The 18,952-nt window shown below is 38.1% G+C and overlaps 2 protein-coding genes across 3 annotated transcripts; both read right to left on the bottom strand.

Annotated features, from left to right (window-relative positions):
• Positions 1-56: 56 nt before the first annotated feature.
• Positions 57-8,631, bottom strand: slmapb (sarcolemma associated protein b). 2 transcript variants are annotated; one of them, XM_043225498.1, is made up of 10 exons: positions 8,446-8,631; positions 7,985-8,047; positions 6,424-6,549; positions 5,351-5,425; positions 4,957-5,262; positions 3,736-3,931; positions 2,494-2,653; positions 2,178-2,312; positions 1,332-1,419; positions 57-911 (listed from the first exon to the last, which is right to left on the bottom strand). In XM_043225498.1, exons 2-9 carry the CDS (start codon positions 8,034-8,036, stop codon positions 1,336-1,338), a joined length of 1,134 nt encoding a protein of 377 aa, XP_043081433.1. In that variant the 5' UTR covers positions 8,037-8,047; positions 8,446-8,631; the 3' UTR covers positions 57-911; positions 1,332-1,335. The 2 variants fall into 2 exon arrangements, with proteins under 2 accessions (XP_043081433.1, XP_043081434.1); XM_043225499.1 differs by lacking the exon at positions 1,332-1,419.
• A 2,324-nt stretch (positions 8,632-10,955) lies between these two features.
• Positions 10,956-18,735, bottom strand: atp6ap1lb (ATPase H+ transporting accessory protein 1 like b). Its single transcript, XM_043224116.1, has 7 exons — positions 18,537-18,735; positions 15,617-15,657; positions 14,845-14,930; positions 14,336-14,577; positions 13,649-13,699; positions 13,310-13,553; positions 10,956-12,474 (listed from the first exon to the last, which is right to left on the bottom strand). Exons 1-7 carry the CDS (start codon positions 18,635-18,637, stop codon positions 12,238-12,240), a joined length of 1,002 nt encoding a protein of 333 aa, XP_043080051.1. The 5' UTR covers positions 18,638-18,735; the 3' UTR covers positions 10,956-12,237.
• Positions 18,736-18,952: the final 217 nt, after the last annotated feature.

Raw genomic sequence — 18,952 nt, 5'->3', positions numbered from 1 at the left:
TTATTCAAATCAAATGTATGCATAAATAAATGTACACAAATTAAACAGGGACTTAATTGGGTTGAACTTCACTTTTGCTCATTTATTGCAATTATCATCTGTTAGATCGGGTAGTTTTTGCTTAAATCTCTGTACAAGTAATAAACATAATAAATCATAAACACTCTATAATAGGTCTCCTTCGGACACATTAGCGCTCTAACATCTAAGTAAACAGTGCTTATCATCATCATCATCATCATCATCATCTCGTCAGATCCTTATCACGATAAAGTACAGTGCATAGACTAATCACTAATGGCCTCATATAAGGTGCAAAGACTGACATTATATGGCAGGTTTAGGCCTTTAAGCCACAAAACATATGATTGAGTTAAAACGTAACACTCAATGGTCTTGAATATGTTATTGTAGTGGGCTTTACAATTCTGAATAATTTCCTCGTATGGAAGTGCTCATTCAAGGAGGTATAAACGTTTGTTTATCTAATGTTATGTTATATAAGGCAATTCACTAAGTGTTTGTTTGGCAAAGCAACAGTGTTCAATAAAATGCCTGTTATTTGATACTTCAAAATGCAATGCATACAGAACCTCTAATTAAAAAAAACAAACAAAATAATAATAATAATGATATGGTGCAAATGAGAGAATAAGGTGACGTTATTATCCTAAGGCCTTCAATACTTGAGTAAGAAGTTGCATTTAGACGCTCGTTACTCAGACTAACACCACACAGACTAAAAGGATACAAATGTCAACACGTTTGAGAAACATTTACTAGGTATGCATGTCATGGTGCGTGTGCTTGTTACTGGTTCATCACGTTGTTCATTTTGAGGTCTTTGAAAGCAAATACCCCGTCACGGCAATGGTTACAGCAGCGACGGGCATCCACCGGATCCATTTTCCCTGCAAGAACAAACATGCAGATGACATCATCTGTAGTACCGCATCACCTATCAGAACAAGTTTACAATCAGGGATGCACATGAGCCGAGACGGGGACACAAAAGCCACAAGGACGGGACGCGGAGAAACTGAGGTCAAGACACACAAGACGAGGACGGCAGAAGACAAAGAGAGCCGGGATGCCTCAGAGCTACGCTGGAAAACTACAACCTACAAAATGGAGTTGATTCGTTAGAGACACTTGTTAGTGTGCGTCTTATAATACAAAGCGGACCTGTAGTAGGGGACCAGAAGCGTTTTGCGGACGACCGGACAGTATTTGCTAGCTTAAGCTGAGAGAATTGTTTAGTGGTCATGCATAGCCCTGAGGATGATGGATGCTTAAGCAGAGGAATGAGACGGGACAGGAGCACTGTGTACCTTTCTACCACAATGGGCCCAAGCACCAATACAGCAAAGCCAGGACAAGGCCGATGGCTACGGCTAGGATGGGCTGCAATAAAGACAGCTAAAGGAGGGAAGGGAGGGATATTACTGAATGAGTGGCTTGTGTTTATGTGCGCTATTATTGGACTGGAGAATTTAACTGTCATCAAGATAAGGAATTCAAAAGTGAAGTGTGTAATTGTTTTATAGTTAAAACTCTTCCCCTCTTCCAGTTCAATGTGCAGAAACAACGCAGATGTTTTTTTAAAATGTGACATGGCAACTTTTGGGTCAACCACAGCTGCGAGTTTGGAATTTTTGTTGTTTGATTTTTTATATTATTTTATATAAATATATTAATAATGTTATTATAAGAACTTTATAGAATTTAACAACAATCTTGCCTGTTTAAATAAAAATAATAATAACAATAAATATATATAAAAAAATAATACTAATAACAATAATACTAATAATAATACTTTTTTGTCATATAGAGTTGTAGGAAAAACCTTGCATGCATCCTAAAGTTTTTTTTTTTCTCTGAGAGAAGTTAATGATCACAACACAAGCTTGGTTTTATGTTCTATTTACGTAAATTTTTGTAGAAGTATTTGGGAAAACCTACACAAAATGAAATTACACACTTCACCTTTAGACTATACAAAATGTTTAAACAAACTGTAAGAAGTGCATTGTCAAAAAAAATAATACTAATGTTTTTAGCGCTGATTTTAAGGACAAAAAACAATGCAATATATGCACTCTTTCCTCTTGAACTGTCCCTATTGTCAGTGCCCCTGTTGTTGAACATCAGCATTACGTGGATTGAACACTCACATGGTTTTCTTTGTCCTGCAGAAGCCTCAGGCGCTCTTGGCTCTGCTGCAGCTCCAGATTGAAGGAGCGTTTCTCCTCCTCTGCATTCTCATACTTCTCCCTGAGGCCTGACAGCTCTGCCTGGATCTCCTCATACTGAGAGCAAAAAAAGTAGGAATCTTTCAGATGAAGCAATGAGCCTAGTCAATAACACACACACACACAGTATGTGTGTCCAGGGGCCAGGTCTTTTTTTAGGAGCAAAGCTCTTTTGTGACATGCCTGCTAATGAGTCTCAGCTCTACTTTCTTTCTTTCTCAACTACGATGGGAATAACCTCTTTCTGCAGTTCTTTGATCCTGCTATTGCTTTGCTCCAGCTGGCTGGTGGCTCTCTGGTGTTCCTCCTGCAGGACGCTCAGCCGTTTCTCCAGGTCTGCCTGCGTCTTCTCCAGAGTCTTGACTGTATTGCTCAGGCTTGTGCTCTGTTTCTTGGAGCTGTGGGCAGGATGCAAGTTCAGATTCCAGAGACATTACATCACAAGTCTGCAAAAAGAGCTTTTCTCCTATTTAAAGGTGAAGTTGCATAGCTGTGTATTGATGCATATTTCAGGATATGATTAAATCCTGAATCTTTATTTTGATTTTGTTCTTGATTTGGCTCACTTTGTCGTGAAAGGATGTAAAAAGCTGTAAACTACACAGGGAGCTCTCTCAGTTTACTATAATATCAATCTATTACCTATCACACCGCATTAGAGAGCATCAAAACAACATTTAACTTTTGTGATACAACTGAAAACAATTAAAATCTGAACTTTGTTTCATATCAAAGCTTGTTAGAATTATTGGATGGGAAGCAGCTTAAAGACTGATTGATTAAGCAAAATGAGAAAAGATTAAAGGGATAGTTTCATTCAAAAGTCATTAATTACTCCCCTTCATGTCAAGCCGCCTCAAATTTTATAAGTAGCATCTTAACTTGTGTTCTGAAGTTTAACAAAGGTCTGACGTTGGTTTGAAGTGACATAAGAGTGAGCAATTAATGGCAATTATTTTTTCCTGTGTTAACTATACCTTTAAAATAGAAAAACATTGCCAGCCATAGTAAATGTTGTTTTTCTATGTTTAAATACGTCCTCCTATCCTATTTTAATAACAAACGATAAGTAAGCCTGTACCAAACCATTCACCCAAAAATGAAGATTCTGACATTCTTCACTCCTATGCATGTTATTTTTCTCCATGTAAAAAAAAGAAAATAAAAGTACAAAGTCACAGGGTTAAAAACTTTAAACATGCCGCTATTTTTGTAGTGGCACATAAAAACCCGAAGACAGAATTATAATTTTTGGGCGAACTATCCCTTTAATTTCCTAAGAAGTTTAAATATCGGGGCTGTACAGAAGTCTTTGAACATGTCTAACACTGACTCAACTAATAGCATGTGTTTAGGGTGGGAATCAGTACCATTTTAGGGCAGTTAGCAATTATATTTGGTGCTTTTAGTGGCATGAACATGACTTCACCTTCAAAGTTACCGTGTAAGAACGTACTGTGTATGCGCTCACAGAACACACCTGTCCAGCTCTTTCTCCAGCTGCTGCTGTTTCTTCAGTAGCTGTTCTTTCTCTGAGCGCAGGGTGCTGCTCTCACTCTGCAGGCTGATCTTCTCTTTCTGCTGTTTATCAGCCAGCTGCTCTCTCTCTGACCTCAGAGACGCACACTCCCTCCTCAGGCTCTCACAGTCCTTCTGCAGCCGCTCCAGCTCGCTCGCTGCATCACACACACACACACACACACACACAATTAAAAACATACCCAAAGACATGCACACAAACGCACAGATATAGCACATGTACGCGCGCGCACACACACAGACACACACACTGACTCACAACGCTACTCTGTTACATAACGGTGGAAGTGATGTGAGAAATGTGAGTCATCTTCTGAATATCTGTCGGATTACTGCAAACACTGCAGTGACTGTTGTTGGATAAACCTAGGGCTTGATTTGTAACCTCCACAAACACATTATATCATTCATCAGCTTTCTGAGAAGAAAGGACAAATTCCCCAAAGAGATTATAGATGTGCAGAAGACAAAACAGGCTTAATTTAATTGGCAAGAAATACAGATTTTTAGTCTGATGAGATTACAGCAATTTATTTATTTTTTACTCATTTGTTTTATTAACATCCTAGCCTTGAAATTGTATTTATTTTTAAAGGTAACAGGTTACATCTTGCTTAAATTAATACTTTCAACACAAGAATGTCTGCATTATTAAATGCTGAGAAAATTGGGATATGTTAATGCCAAGGTGCTAATTTATATTTAGTATTTTTAATAGAAGTATTGTTTTTAATTTGTAATGTATAGTAGTCGTTGTTGGTATTAGTATTATTATAATAAGAGGCTCAAAAATTTGACAATTTTAACATGATACTGATAACTGATTATAATGATAAAAATTTAGTATTTTTAATATACAGTTAATATTATTGCTCCTAGAACTGATAATGACAATTATTTTGATGATACTGATGTGCATTAAATTATGATGAAGATGATTGTTATTGTGCACGAAGCAATAATGAATCTAAATTATTATAATCATGATCAATTCTAATATTCACAGTAGTGTGAAATATTAATAGATTAATTTGCATTTAGATTTAGCACAATACATGGATGAGTGTTCATGACTTTTACTATTTAAAGAAAGCAGTTCTAAGGCTTAAAATGCTAGAAGTCAATAGTCTGTAGCGACAGAGGCCCGTGGGGTTGTGGGTACCTTGCTGTTTGGCAGCCCTGTCTCTCTGCTGGTTCTGCTGCTGGTGACTAGCCTGTACACTGTCGAGCTCACGCTCATACTTGCTTGCAGCCAACTGCCATTTCTCCAGCTCAGAAGTTAGCGTTGCTAGGTTTCCTTTCAGTGCGCTGACCTCATGCTCTCGCTCAGCTGCAGTTTTCTCCATAGTGCGGCGCAACACCTGCACTTCCTCCTGAGCCGTGCGCGCTTCCTGTCGCAAGCTGAAGATTGAGCTGTCCTTCTGATCCCTGAGATTCTCCATATCTTCCTGCAGCTTCTGGAGCTGAGCTGAATGCACATGTAGATACGAAGACCAACTGGTATAATACATTGTTTAGTAAATATAACTTCAGATAACACATGCTCCTTGACTTACTCTGTAAGACCTTTATCTGTTTTGCCGACTCCTCCGCCTGTTGCTTATTGGCTCTTTTCTCCTCCTCCAATAAACCTGCAATATACAGAACTGGTCATTAGGGGGACCTGTTGAGCATGACTGCTAATCCTAATAAATGTTAAATATTCATAAGCTTATGCATATAATAATATCCCAAAACAAACAAATAAATCAAACATCTTAATATTTAATCTGTGTTTTTTAATAATAGCGGATTATGTCATATGCAATATAATTATTTAATATAATCATAATATTAATAAAGCATCCTATGCAAATAAAAATACCTACAGTATAATCATGCAAAGGTGAGCACTGATCAGTTTGTGTCTCATATTTAAATGTGGGTCAAGGGTTATAAATAAGTATAATACTGCTGTAGATTGTTGTTTCTCACTGCATGTTTTCATTTTTAAATTCAATGCACCTTCGTTTTTCTACTACGGTTGTCAGTAAGATTTATTTACCCAGTTAAAATCACAATAAAACTTTATATGCTTCTTTATTCTTATACAAAATAAGCATTTTGCTTGATATTGCTATATATTGTGTTACACTGAATAAATAACGGAACATTATTTCAACCAAAATTTTTTGCTCTCCAGAAACTTATTTGAAACCTTAAAAGTAGACACTTTAATTACATTTATTTTGCTTTCTATGGACATAAAATCGCTTTTGTGAATTTCTTTGGATGCAGAAATCTTAAGGTTTTTGACCCATATATAAAACTAAATTCTGAATCATACTCAAATGTGTGGAAAATCTGTTCAGTTAAGGCAAGAGAAACACGGGTTGGTACGCTTCTACCAAGACGAATGGATTCCGTTTCTTTCCCAAGCTCCCCTCTCAATAGTCCGAGAGTATGCAAGTTTGGTGATTAGGTATGAATTATGGTTGGGTGGATTGCTTTACAGCAGCAATAAATGCACTAATACAGCTACTTGCTGCAATTCAACAGCGTTGCGTTTGCAACAGTGTATCCCACTCTTCAAAGTTTCAAAGATACACACAACTACATAGAGCTGCTTTAAAGTCCCTCTTTTACTTACCTTGGAGTTCAATACACTTGTGTTTGCCCGAGTTGGCCTGTTCATTGGCTTCCTGCAGTTCCTGGTTCAGACGTTGGATGACCTTCTCTGACTCACTGGCCTCCACAGTGCTCCTGCTCAGCTCATCTGGAGAAATGATTACACATCCACCGCTGATGACATCTAATGGGAACTATTACATGCATAATTAGACACCATTAAGGCGCTCTGCTGTCAGAGAATCACTCTTTCGTCAACCGTTAATGGGTGATGGGTGTCTTTATCTCTGTATCAGCATCAATGAGTTGCATTTCAACTTTGCCGGATTGTTCTGCCCTCTGACTAAGTGCAAAACCCTGTCTCCAAAGGTTAATTAAACAGAATGAATCGCATGGTAATTTCCCTGGAGGTCAGAAAATGGGCCTATTCCATGAATTAATAACTTGACTCAGAATAGATCTATCCTAAAAACACTGTCATCAGAAGGGTTTAAACTAGGATCTGCAAGAAGGATAGCTAGGGTTTTAAAAAAAAAGCTGCCATTCGATTAAAAGTTGTAATGTTATACAGAGCAAATTCATAATGAATCTTAAAAGTTTTTATGCTGCTATTAAAAAAAAAAAAAAAAACTTTAATGAAGATTTTTAACTAATCCATTGCTCTGCAAAAGTTTACTGGCTTTAATTTAGATTCCCTAAACTTAGAAACAAACCTTCCTCTTCCTCTGAATATGGGTTGCTGAAAACCAGGCCATCTTATCAAATGCTCCAGAAAGATATGACCTCATCTCCCAAACTCAAGGGTGCATGCCATAAATGGCCATATCAAGGACATATCATCGCAATCAGAGACGTAATTTCAGAAAATTGAACTTCACATGCCTCGCTTGCATGACTAAGCTAAAATGCCGAAGCCTGTGCAGGCCAAACAGAACCGCCAGAGCAGAGAGGATGAAGGCATTAACGTTTCATGAGGTATTGCGGTGGGTAATGTTTATTGATGCCATTCTGCATCAAGAACTCAATCTCTCAGCAGGGTACGAGGACACATAGGAACACTCTGGCCTAATTTATATTCGAATCTCCGGGGGAGGAAGATAGACATACAAACAGAAAGACAAAGTCAGACCGACAAAATTTCTGTCATGATTAAAGTATTAGCACAGGCTGGAAAACCATTTCAGCCCAAACCATTCCTTTGCAGTTAATGACAACAAAACTCTGCCATGCATGATTAAATTGGCAAACAGTACAGAAGAGCACTGCAAAATAGTTACAGCCATATAAAATGCACATTTCAATTCGTATTCATATCTCGATCTGTCCTTTTACCCCATGTTAAAAATAAATAAAAATGCATTAGAAAAATGTATGCAATATTTAAAAGAAATGTGCATCACCAATTTTTGTTCAAAAAGAACTACATTTAATCAGTCAATCTATATTTTAGAACCGCAGTGCTTTGACATACTGTAAGCAAAACAAAACAAAAAAAACATTTAATATCCTATCAAGAAATGCTTTTAAACGGTTTAAAACACTTCAGCAACTACAGAAGCTCAAGTGCAGTAATGTGATTTTACCTTTGATAAGAGACACTTTATTAATAGGATCTTTCAGCTTCTGTTCCTCCATTGTTTTCCCCACTGTAACACAGCAAGGAAGCAATCATGTCAAAGTTGCACTAAAACATCAACTTCCATATTCAAGACAATTGCCATATCTAAAAACCCCCCCAAATAAATAGCTTAAATAAAACGAATTACAAATGTCCAGGTGATGCCAATCACGACCCGGCTAGTCAGTGAGGCGGAAAACAAACCAAAAAAAAAAATCATCACAGCTTTCCCAAACAGAAAAAGATTTTGAAAGATTCAAACACGGGTCTTCATCTTTTCCCGTTTTAAACGTCAGATCATAGCTCACGTTCAGAGCATAACGTCATGCCAGTTATATAACGCCGCTCAGCGTCACGGTATCAATTAAGAAGACTACTCATCACCTTCACTTAAGTCTGAGGAGGACCGTAAACAGACGCCGTTACCTGAACACTCGTGATGTCACTTCAGCCGGTGCAGAAACAGAGCTGCGATATTCAGGCTTCTTTAACTATCGATTCGCTCCGGTGAGGAGAACTGGACGAGTCTACTTTAAAGCGCGGGGGGCACCGGCGCGTCTAAATGTCGTGTCTGGGGGTACGCCAGACAAAACCACACACTTAAACGGCTGTGTGGGAAAGCGCGGGTTATAGGAGCGCTGCAGAAGCACATCGTAATCTGAGGGGTCGTTTTATTTGCGGAAATGATTTGCGTGCGTCGTCATGGGACGCCCCCGTGGAGGTGGAGGTGGCGGTCTGGAGGTCTCGCTCACATGGGCATATACGAGCGTCCTGAGGCATCTAAAAAGAGGCTGCAGCTGCGTGGTAGAATACACTCAGGCCCATTGTTTCGCTCGTTAGGGCGTCTCTTATGTAAAAACGGTTGACAATAGTGGGCATTCGTGCTTGTATCAGTGCCAAATGCCAACCAAAGCATGCATTTTAATATTAGTGGCGTGTCAGGATGTCAATCACGTGACACTGCCATCATTTGAAGGCGAACGCAAAGGCAAAAATGCAAAATACGTCCCCGAAAGAATACAACAATTGACAAATGCGAGCATTTAAAAAGTAGACGAGTATCAAGAAGCACTCAATATCAGTGTGGTTTACACTGATATTGAGTGCTTTTGGAGAAGTATGAGGTTATTGAAGTACATTAATCTGTTCTGCATTGATCAGCTGTGTTTGGGTGTTACCATTTTTTTTTAGATAATTGTAATTGAAAGGCTATCAACTGATATGGATTAATACGATATAATTAAAAAAAAAAGTGTGACCTTATATAAATATTGACAAATGTAGCATTTAAGGCTACAGAATGGTATCAAATTTATGAAACTGCTAGATAGATCTTACATTTTAACAAACGTTTATTCTTGTGTCTTATCTACATATGTTACATTAGACATAAGCAGTGCAGTTCAATCAAATCTCTGTATGAAATGATTATGTTTCCTTTTTCAGTCTGGCTGCTTTTTCTAAATTTGACCAACCAAGGCAACTGATGTGGAACTAAGAGAGTTTGCCATGCTCAGAGGAAGACTGAAAGCGTTTGTATGGATCTTTCCCTTTGTTGTCATGGCGACAGAGCAAACCTGTCTCATTCATAGTTCTTGCCCACGTAAGTGCTGACTGCACAAGATGGACTGAGAAAAATCAGACCCGATCACCAGCGGAGAACATCACTCGGCTCGAAGTGACCTTGTCCAGTGCCATCACTATAACCTTGAATCCTTGAAAGGGATGAGTCATGGTCATAAATCCCTGTGATATAAGCATCCAGAAGCTTTAATGACAACAAAATGAAGCTGAGTTTGTCTAAGATTTGGATCAAAATATGGACCTCAAGTGCCTGAATAATTCAGTGTTTTGTAGGCTACATTAAGTAGATTAGACTCTTTCTCTGTCACTACCATTTTCTTTTATCCTCTCAGATACTTAATATTTTTAGATTCCCCATTTAACAAGTAAAGAAAAATTAAACAAAATATAAATACTGACAAAATACTGATTCAGTTTCAACAAGATTTATATGTTGAATCAATGACATGTAAAGGAAATAGCTACCTTTTAAATTATAATAATAGTAATAATTATTTTGTACACTATGATTATAAGGCCTCTTCATAAATATGTATATTTTTTAATTATCATTAATAGGAATCCACAGCTCAAATGCAGGTTTATTTTGTGTATATTGATTGTACATGAGGTGGACATGATAAAATATTGATTTGAGATTTATATTTTATATTTTAAGTCTGACACAATGTACAAATGTGTTATCCTAGCAACAAGACAAACACTGCAACAACAGTAATATTAAAACTGATTAGGTTATTTTCAGTACAGCTGACGACTAAATAGTTATGTTTGCATGTAACAGGAATTTGCTGAGTGATACGAGAAATATAAAAGTAGCCACAGATGACGGATTAATCAGTCGGAATCAAGTATAGCAGAGTGCTGTGGAATAATAGTAAATAATTAAGGAGGAAAACAATTAATAAGAAGCACTCAGCCATGACTAAACCAACACTATTTTGTTTTTATATGTATCGCAAAGCCAGACTAAAGCCAGCTGTGAGGCTGTTGGACCCTGCAGGAAAACACACGCAGAAAGTAGTGCATGTGTGAGTGAAGTTTGTTTCGAAGGCAGACAGGTAAACTGTCCCGGTAAGAGATCAGCGCCACAGGCTCCTGCTGAGAAGTGTGAGAGGAGAGCAGATGGCAGAAAGGGCAGGAAAGAATCAGACAGAAGGGGGTTGCTGCTTTTTCGCCACAAAAACCAGGGCCGTAGCAGACAGCCAGCATGAGGCGGGCTAGAAAGACAACGGTGATCCCTGCAGCAGCTGTCTGTGCAGCCAAGACCACTGTTTACCATAATAGAGAACAATAAAGAAAAGGCATGCAACGTTTCTCTACCGTTGAAGATAGAAAAATACGACGCACTGTTTTGATCTGATCACTGTTTATTGTTCAGACTGAATTGACTGATGTTCAGGAAACTTCTTGTGCACTTCAGTGTGTACGACCGTCATTCAAATGAACACATTACACATAACTACCTCCAGTATCAGACGTGCCATGGTAGAGGTTTATCTCTAGTCATTGTCATGCTGCAGGTTATTGTGATAATGAGTTACTGATGTTATAATTGTAGATATAGAGGTATACTGATTATGATACTGAGGGTATTAAACACTTACATGAATAATTGTACAGCATTCTTTCAGCATTACCTCACTATAGTTATACTGTCTGTGCTATAAATTCTCAAGGGGTGCTAAAGTCATCTATTAGTCCTATATAATCCACCTGAAAAGGGACGGCATATAGATCTAGCAATTATGAGATCATATAAAAAAAATTCTGTGCAATATGTCAGTTTCCGAAGCTTAAAAAAAGTCTTTTTTTCTTGCTATACGCTTTACGCACTTAATATTTATAGATTTGAAGGTGCTTAATACTGGAAGTTTGTTAATTACTAAAACAGCAGTTGAATCTAGATCTATATGAATGTCTAGCTGATCGTTTCAAGCCAATGAGTACATTTATGGAGTTCCTGAATCTACATTGTATAGTCCTGGAATACATAAATAGTATTAAGCATTGTACATTTATGGATTGTTTTGTATGTTTCGTATTCACATTGTTACTGTCAGTTACCCATCGAGGCTGACAAACAGTTTTGCACCACTTTGGCAGTCATAAAACAGTTCTTGTAATTGGCAGATCAGTCTATGGACTCCATTTCTGATGCATGAGATGGTGATTTATTAAGTACTGTAAATAAAAAACCCAAGAAGACTTCCATATCAAACCACAGTCATTTCTGTTTCACAGTCTTTTCTCTTCTGCCACCGCCGCATTGTCAATTTGTATATTTCTAACCACAGTTCTTGTATCCAGTCAGAGAAGTGCTTTGAAAAGTCCGCCAGAATGGTGGTCTATTAAAAGGCAATCTTCACATTATTTGTCCCCATTTCATAGGCTTCCCAGTCCCGGTCCTGGAAAGCCGTGATCTGTCCAGGTTTTGGCTCCAGCCTGGGTTTTAACACCTGATTGATCAGGTGATCTCATCCTCTGACTGAAGTTAGGTTAAGACAGTGATAAGGAGAGGGTTTCGTGCCAGGCAGGAGGAAGACCAAGAGGACAACGCAGCCATCCAGAATCAGAACTAGCAATCCTTTCCACGCTGGCCTGCTGCTGGTTTTACAGCACTGTCGTCGTTCCTCACACGCTGTTCTTGTCTGGGAGCTCGGCCTCGGGGGTGCGGGGGAAGTAGACGGTGGTTTTGTGCTCTTCGTAACGGTCAATGTGCTTGAGGTGGACAACCATGTGCAGGGCGTAGGCCAACACCAGCAGCAGAATCAGGGAGGTGATCAGGCCCATCAGGATGGCTGGAGTGAAGAAGGTTGCACAGTCGCTGGCTGAAGCAAACTTGTTGGACTGGACATTAAAGGCCTGGATCTGTGCGGGGGATAAGTATAAAATAAATGTTTTCTGTCTAGAAAAATATATTTCTTTAAATTAATTTCTGATATGAAATGAAAGACTGATATGAACTTAAGAACTGATAAAGTATTTAAGTCAATGTACAGTGGTATGCAAAAGTTTGGGCACCCCTTGCAGAATCTGTGACAAAATAAGAGATATTATACAAAACGCATGTTACTTTTTTATTTAGTACTGTTCTGAGTAAGATATTTTACACAAAAGATGTTTAGGTGCAGTCCACAAGGCAGAAATATATAAAAATAGTTTGGGAACCCTTAATAATGTTAATACTGTGTGTGTGTGTGTGTTAACCTGGATTACCTACGACTGTTTGACTGTTGAGTCCCTTGTTTCTTCTGAACAGTTAAACTGAGCACTGTTCTTCAGAAAAATGTTTGAAAACTTTTTTAATAGTTGGGGTTGAGTCCCTAAACTGTCTTCAACGTAAAAAGATGGATCTCAAAATCATACAGTCACTGTTGGAAAGGGTTCAAATATGCAAAAGATGCTGGAAAACTGAAGAATATGCTGGACATGGAGGATTTTTCTGAAGAACAGTGCTCCGTTTAAGTGTTCAGAACAAACAAGGGACTCGTGAACAACCATCACAAAACAAAAAAAGATTATCCAGGTTAACACGCATAGTATGATAGTTTTTCACAGAACCATAGAAGCCAATACAGAACTTTAGTTTTGTTTTTTGTTTGTTTGTTAGTCTTTTGGAGCATTTAAATAAATTTAAAGTAATATATGTCAGTAAAAACAGTTAAACTTCTGATAACTCTCAAGCACATTGTGTGGCAGCTACCTGAAAATCTGTGAAAGTGATGTGCCAGTTTGCCGAGCTGTCAGTGTGGGAGCTGGGCACCAGTAGGGTGTCATATTTCTGTAAGCTGCTGACATGCTGGCAGTGGTAAGAATAGGTGGCAGGGGCATAGACCTCCGTAGCATTGAACGTGGCCTCATGAGTCCAGTTGTAGTGGATGTGAACGCTGTCCAGTGTGAACCAGTTCTGGCCCACTGATTCATAATATGTGTTGGACATCTGAAGCCTTCAGAAAACAGACAAGAGGAAGTAATTAACAACCGAATGTAATTATCAGCCGATGAGGGCTGCAAGCAAATATAGAAGAAAAAGAGTTTTCACCTGATGACTAGTCCCCTGATGTCTTCCAAATCACCCAAACGCAAAGATAGCCTATAAAAATAAAAAGACTGTCATCAGCGTACAACTACAAAACAAATCTGTATCTGTGAATGTATACATACATATTATTTTACCAAATTCGAAACCACAGTAACAAGAATATTTTTACAATTTAAAAAATATTATTAAAATTTCATTTTAACCTTGAAAACAGTTCAAAAGAAGTTTGAAATGTATTATTTTGTAAAATTATAAATGTCTTCATAGTCACTTTTGGTTAATTTAATGCATCCTTGCATAATAAAAGTATTAATTTATTTAAAAAATATGGAGTTCAAATACTTTTTATTTTAAACAATATAGCTACTGTTTTCTTTTTGTTTTCTTTTTATATAAATCAAAATCTGAATTTTTTTAAAGTAAATGCCACTTGGTTCAATATTTTGTTAAATACCTTGCTATATAACCAATTATATTTTAATATATAACAATGTCAAATTGTCCAAATATTATTGAGGCCACTCTCTTAAATATAAAATCTACAAATATATATTCACTAACTTAAAAATAATATTCTAACTAGTAAATAAATAATACTATATTCAATAAAATTTCATTTTTAGTTTTAGGCACCAGACAACTGCTATATATGATACTGAATCTATGGCAAGAAGAATTTTTACATACGTGGCCTTCTCCTTTGTACAAACAGAGCCTTTGGTGTCTACTTGTGCATTGGGTCCAAATACCCTCTCTGTGAGGTCCAGGAAAGTGTTGTTTCTGTATCGAATAGCCAGTCTTTTTGCTTTGAAAAGGATGCATATCTTGCCGTTGTACGCTACAGTCAGTGGGGAGTAGGGTCCCGAGCTGGTAGACTGTAGTAACTTCCGCTTGGTTCTGGGCTGGGCATGCAGATGCCATCCAAAAGGCTGTTTGAAAATGATAACAGGAAAAACTGAGCAACGATGTATGGATCAAGTGCATTATTGATGGGTTTTACAGAAGAAAACACTCAGGGTTCAGACAGCAGATATGTCAGCAGGCGTTCCCTGGCCCACAAATGCTTTTTTCCTCATGATACGTTATTTTTAAAACCATCGCTGTGTTGTGAGTCTTGTAGGATGCTGGGTGAATTAAGGCAGAGATGTTGCTTATGGAAGCCAAGGTCACATTGACTATGAGGGAAAATGCAATACCTGCAGTATTCTTCTGAGTGGATTTTCAGCTGCAGGCGAATAACTCTCCTCGTGTGAGGCACTTGGACTCTCAACATGTTCTCCATCTGCATCACAAAATGTTGAAATAGGACAGTGGGGGAGATGGCTTGGTGAGTTATTTCAGCACAGTAAATCGCTGCTTCACTTTTAAGCACGCAAAGTAAATATACTACAAAAAATAGCTTTAGTGAATGAATGAAAAATGTTACAATCAATATGCGATGCAACCACAATAGTGTATTGTTTATTTCAAACATAATATTCCATTTGCATTAGCTCTTTAACTAAATCTTTCTGTGATTTAAATCATTACACCAGTAGGTGGCGATATAAGTGATTTTTCTACTGCGATTGATTGGATGTAGTAACATAGGCTTTTGTTTTTCAGAAATGAACACTGACGGCGGAGGAGCGTGGTTAATGATGTCATGCCCAAGCCGTAAAACTGATGTCATCCATGTTCAAAACACATTTAGTAACAAATTCCACTGCTGTGTGTTATTTAGAGACGCTTGACTCTGCTGTGTCTTCATTTCGAAGCATTTTTGTTGGCGGAGCAAAAATAGTTCACTTAAAATATGGTGTGTAAACTGTATGCGTTTTAAAATGTTGCACAAAACTCTTTCATTCAGCTTCGCAAATAAATAAACAAGAGTGCACAAAAATGAGCCGGCAAACATATTTAAAAAAGCTGGAAAGTTGAACAAATAACGAAAGCAACCCAAAAAGCATTAAAGTAATAGATACTGACCTGTTCTAATTCTCACAGCTTGATAGGGTGGGACCTCCGAGCTGTAATGGAAAAACAAAGCAAAACAATAAGGAGGTTGATCTCTTTGTGTCAGCCTGTGGCCTACTTATCAACGTCTAAGACAGATCTCCCATAGATCCACTCAGCTTGATGCAGCAGTGATGCATGACCACAAGTCTGACATCTTCAGTCCAGATTAGCATCTCAGGAGAAGACAAGACATTTAGTCGAATGTCATGATTCTCACATGCTTAGCACCTTGAGTCCATCAACAAAGTGGGGGCTAAAAAAGACTTAATGGCACCCTGCACATATATATATATCTCGTGCCACCTCGTCCCTCGCGTTTGAACTTGCTGGATTATCCTAAAATGAACCGTTTATACGTCTAATCACAGAGATAATGAGCTTGGCGGCCGATCTCCTAAAGCCTTATTAAGAATCTGCCGGACTACCTGAGATAAGGTTTACTACCGTGTGGATGCGTTGACATCCAGATCTGGGTCTAGATTAAAGCCTGTTCACCTGCAGTCAGCAGGGTGTGCGAGTGCGAATGAGAGCATCAGATGACCCTGGTTTACGTACCACTCCAGTTTGGCCACCCCACCCACCTCTACACTACACTGGAATTAATTCTTAGAGCTTTGTGATCATGTAAGAGATTAAAAAAGCTGCAAAGCATCAGACTTGTGGAGAAATAAACAGATTACCACACAGAGCATTTAAGTTCATTCGGTTCCTAAGCGTGATATGAGCACCGAATCAACGCAGCATATTGAGCCGTAAAACCGCTATAATCCAATCAAGGTGACAATATGGTGCAAATGCAGGTGTGTAAATCTGAAAAATGACATATGAAGAGCTTTAGAACTACTTTTGTGCAGTTTTTCTTCTCTCCTCGACTAGTTTTGCTCAAAAATAAAACCCAAAAATGGAAATGACATAAAAATCGTATATATTAGTAGCTCTAGAATTACATTTCTACTATTGTTTTGTCTTTCTGCGTACAAAATCAACGTAAGCGCCTAAATTACATGCACTAATTACATATCAGTACAGTTTCTTCTTTTTTTCCCGGGTAGTTTTGTTAAAAAATGAAATCCAAAAATGAAAATGATATATAAAAAATAATTTACATTAGTAGCTACTAGCTCTTGAACTAACTTCCGTTAATGAACTGGTAACAAAAACAATAACATATCAAAGAGTTTTAGCTACGTTTGTACAGTTTCTTCTTCTTTCCGGTTACCTGTGCTAAAAATTGTAAACTAAAAACAGTGTAGGCACAGCAAGCGTGGTCTTGGGAGCCCTGCTGAGGAGTGCGTGTGCACGAGGAGTGACTCTCGCCTTTGTTCTAATGCCAGTTTACCGAGGTCAGCAGCTGAGGACTGCGCTGCTGTCATTGGTTATGGCTGGACACAGTAGCCTAAGTGCTGAATTGAGCATTTATGTAATGAAAAGCAGCGCTCACACTATGTCTTCACCTCACTGCCGCTGTCAGAGCTCAATATCATCTTTTGCATATATAGATTATAGGTTTAGCATACAGATTAGCGTAGTACACTAGCGCACACTAGCACAGTACTCTACAAACACAGTGATGTTTTAAAATAGATTTGTCTGTTTGATGGTAATAAGATTATAGCCTTTGGTTTAATTCGGCTGGCTGGCATTTGTGTCTGTTTTGGTCTGCCGTATACATTGACCCTCAGAAACTTGAGGAGGGTTGTAAACCACTCAACACTTTTTACTCCTAAGACACATTTCTGGACTAACAAGATCCCCAATGTTTCAACAGCCTGCAATGCTGTTCTGATCCCTATAAATCCTAAGCTTTAGATCTATCTAGGGAGAGATAGGCAAGTTAGGTTGTTTACCAAAGCTGTAGTTTACAGAACTAAAGGAAGACATCTTGATCTCCATCATATAATATATTCACATAAATTATTCATACATTCGCATATAAAGGCATGGATAACAGAAGAGCTAGCAAGTAACATATAGCAGAATATAAATAACGGAATAATTGCTTCTCAACACAGCTTTGTTTCTTTGATCAAATTAAACTCAACTTGAAAATTATTTATTTCAAACAGTAACAATAATCAACAATACAATACATAAGTTAGTATATTGTTAATATATAATTTAAAAATAATAATTACAAGTATTGTAATAATAAAGCAAGTATTTTTAGAATTGATTTTAATTAATATTTTTATATAAGTTTATCTAAGTAGACATTTATCAAACCCAACAGATTAGCTAATAGATTAATAGCAATTCAGATAGCTTTTGAAATATCATATTTATATTTTTTGTGAAACTTTGCAAAATTGTAACATTCATAAATGTAATTACTCTATTCTAATATTATACATTAATGGTTGATTTTGCTTGTTCTCATACAGTAATATCAGATCTGATTTTGCAAATAAATCTAAATTCTGATTCTTAATATTTATGCTACTCCAGCCTTGATACAAGTAAAGGAATTCAGCAACTGTAAAAGAGAACAACAAACTGATTTTGTTGATTTTGATGCTCAGAGATGCTCATATAGCCAGAGCCATCGCGATCTCACTTCTTTCTTCTGTTTCTTGGAGTAGCATCTGTAAACTGACTCCTACAGACACTGGATGGGGTCTGCCTGCTGTCCCATTGTCATAGCCATGTTTGCATGTCTTGTAGTTACAGCGAAGAAAAACTGCAGCAGAACCACAACATGCTCTGAATCCAGAGCCTAAACAAATCAAATTATTTCCCCAGTTCCACAAATGCTCTTTCAACGTTTTTCTAATGAAGCGCATTTTTCTTGGTGTCTCTTGCCCACTGTAAAAGACTAAAACAGTGCATCAGCTGCACAGCATCACTGCCCCATTCCCCCTCCCCACGCTAGAGCTGAAAGCGCAGCTCTTACCTCCTGTCCAGGATCGCAGGCACTTGATCGAAGGGCAAAGACAGAGAGATAAACACACACAGTAACAGAGAAAAAAACAGGAAAAGCTTGTGTTTAGCCATTGAGACAATCTGACGAGACTGCCAGAGATGAGGTCTGCTTCATAATCTGCTCTGAACGCACATCCCTAAACCTGGGCTCTCTGACGGGCGGCCCACGCAGCCAATCAGCGGGCAGCGGGGAGATAATCGTGCGTCATCCGCCTCACAGCCTTCATTCTTGCAGCCTTTCTCTCCCCCCACACCCTCACACACGCTCTCCTACCCCTCCCCTATCGTTTTTTTTTCTCTCTTCTGCACCCTCTCTCTCATACAGACATACAGTAGCTGCCGGCTGACCTCAAGCAAAGGGTTTATGTGTTTCAACTCCCGTCCCAA

Source organism: Puntigrus tetrazona, chromosome 23 (genome assembly GCF_018831695.1).
Source record: "Puntigrus tetrazona isolate hp1 chromosome 23, ASM1883169v1, whole genome shotgun sequence".
NCBI lineage: Eukaryota > Metazoa > Chordata > Actinopteri > Cypriniformes > Cyprinidae > Puntigrus > Puntigrus tetrazona.
This window is presented reverse-complemented; position numbering and strand designations above follow the sequence as displayed.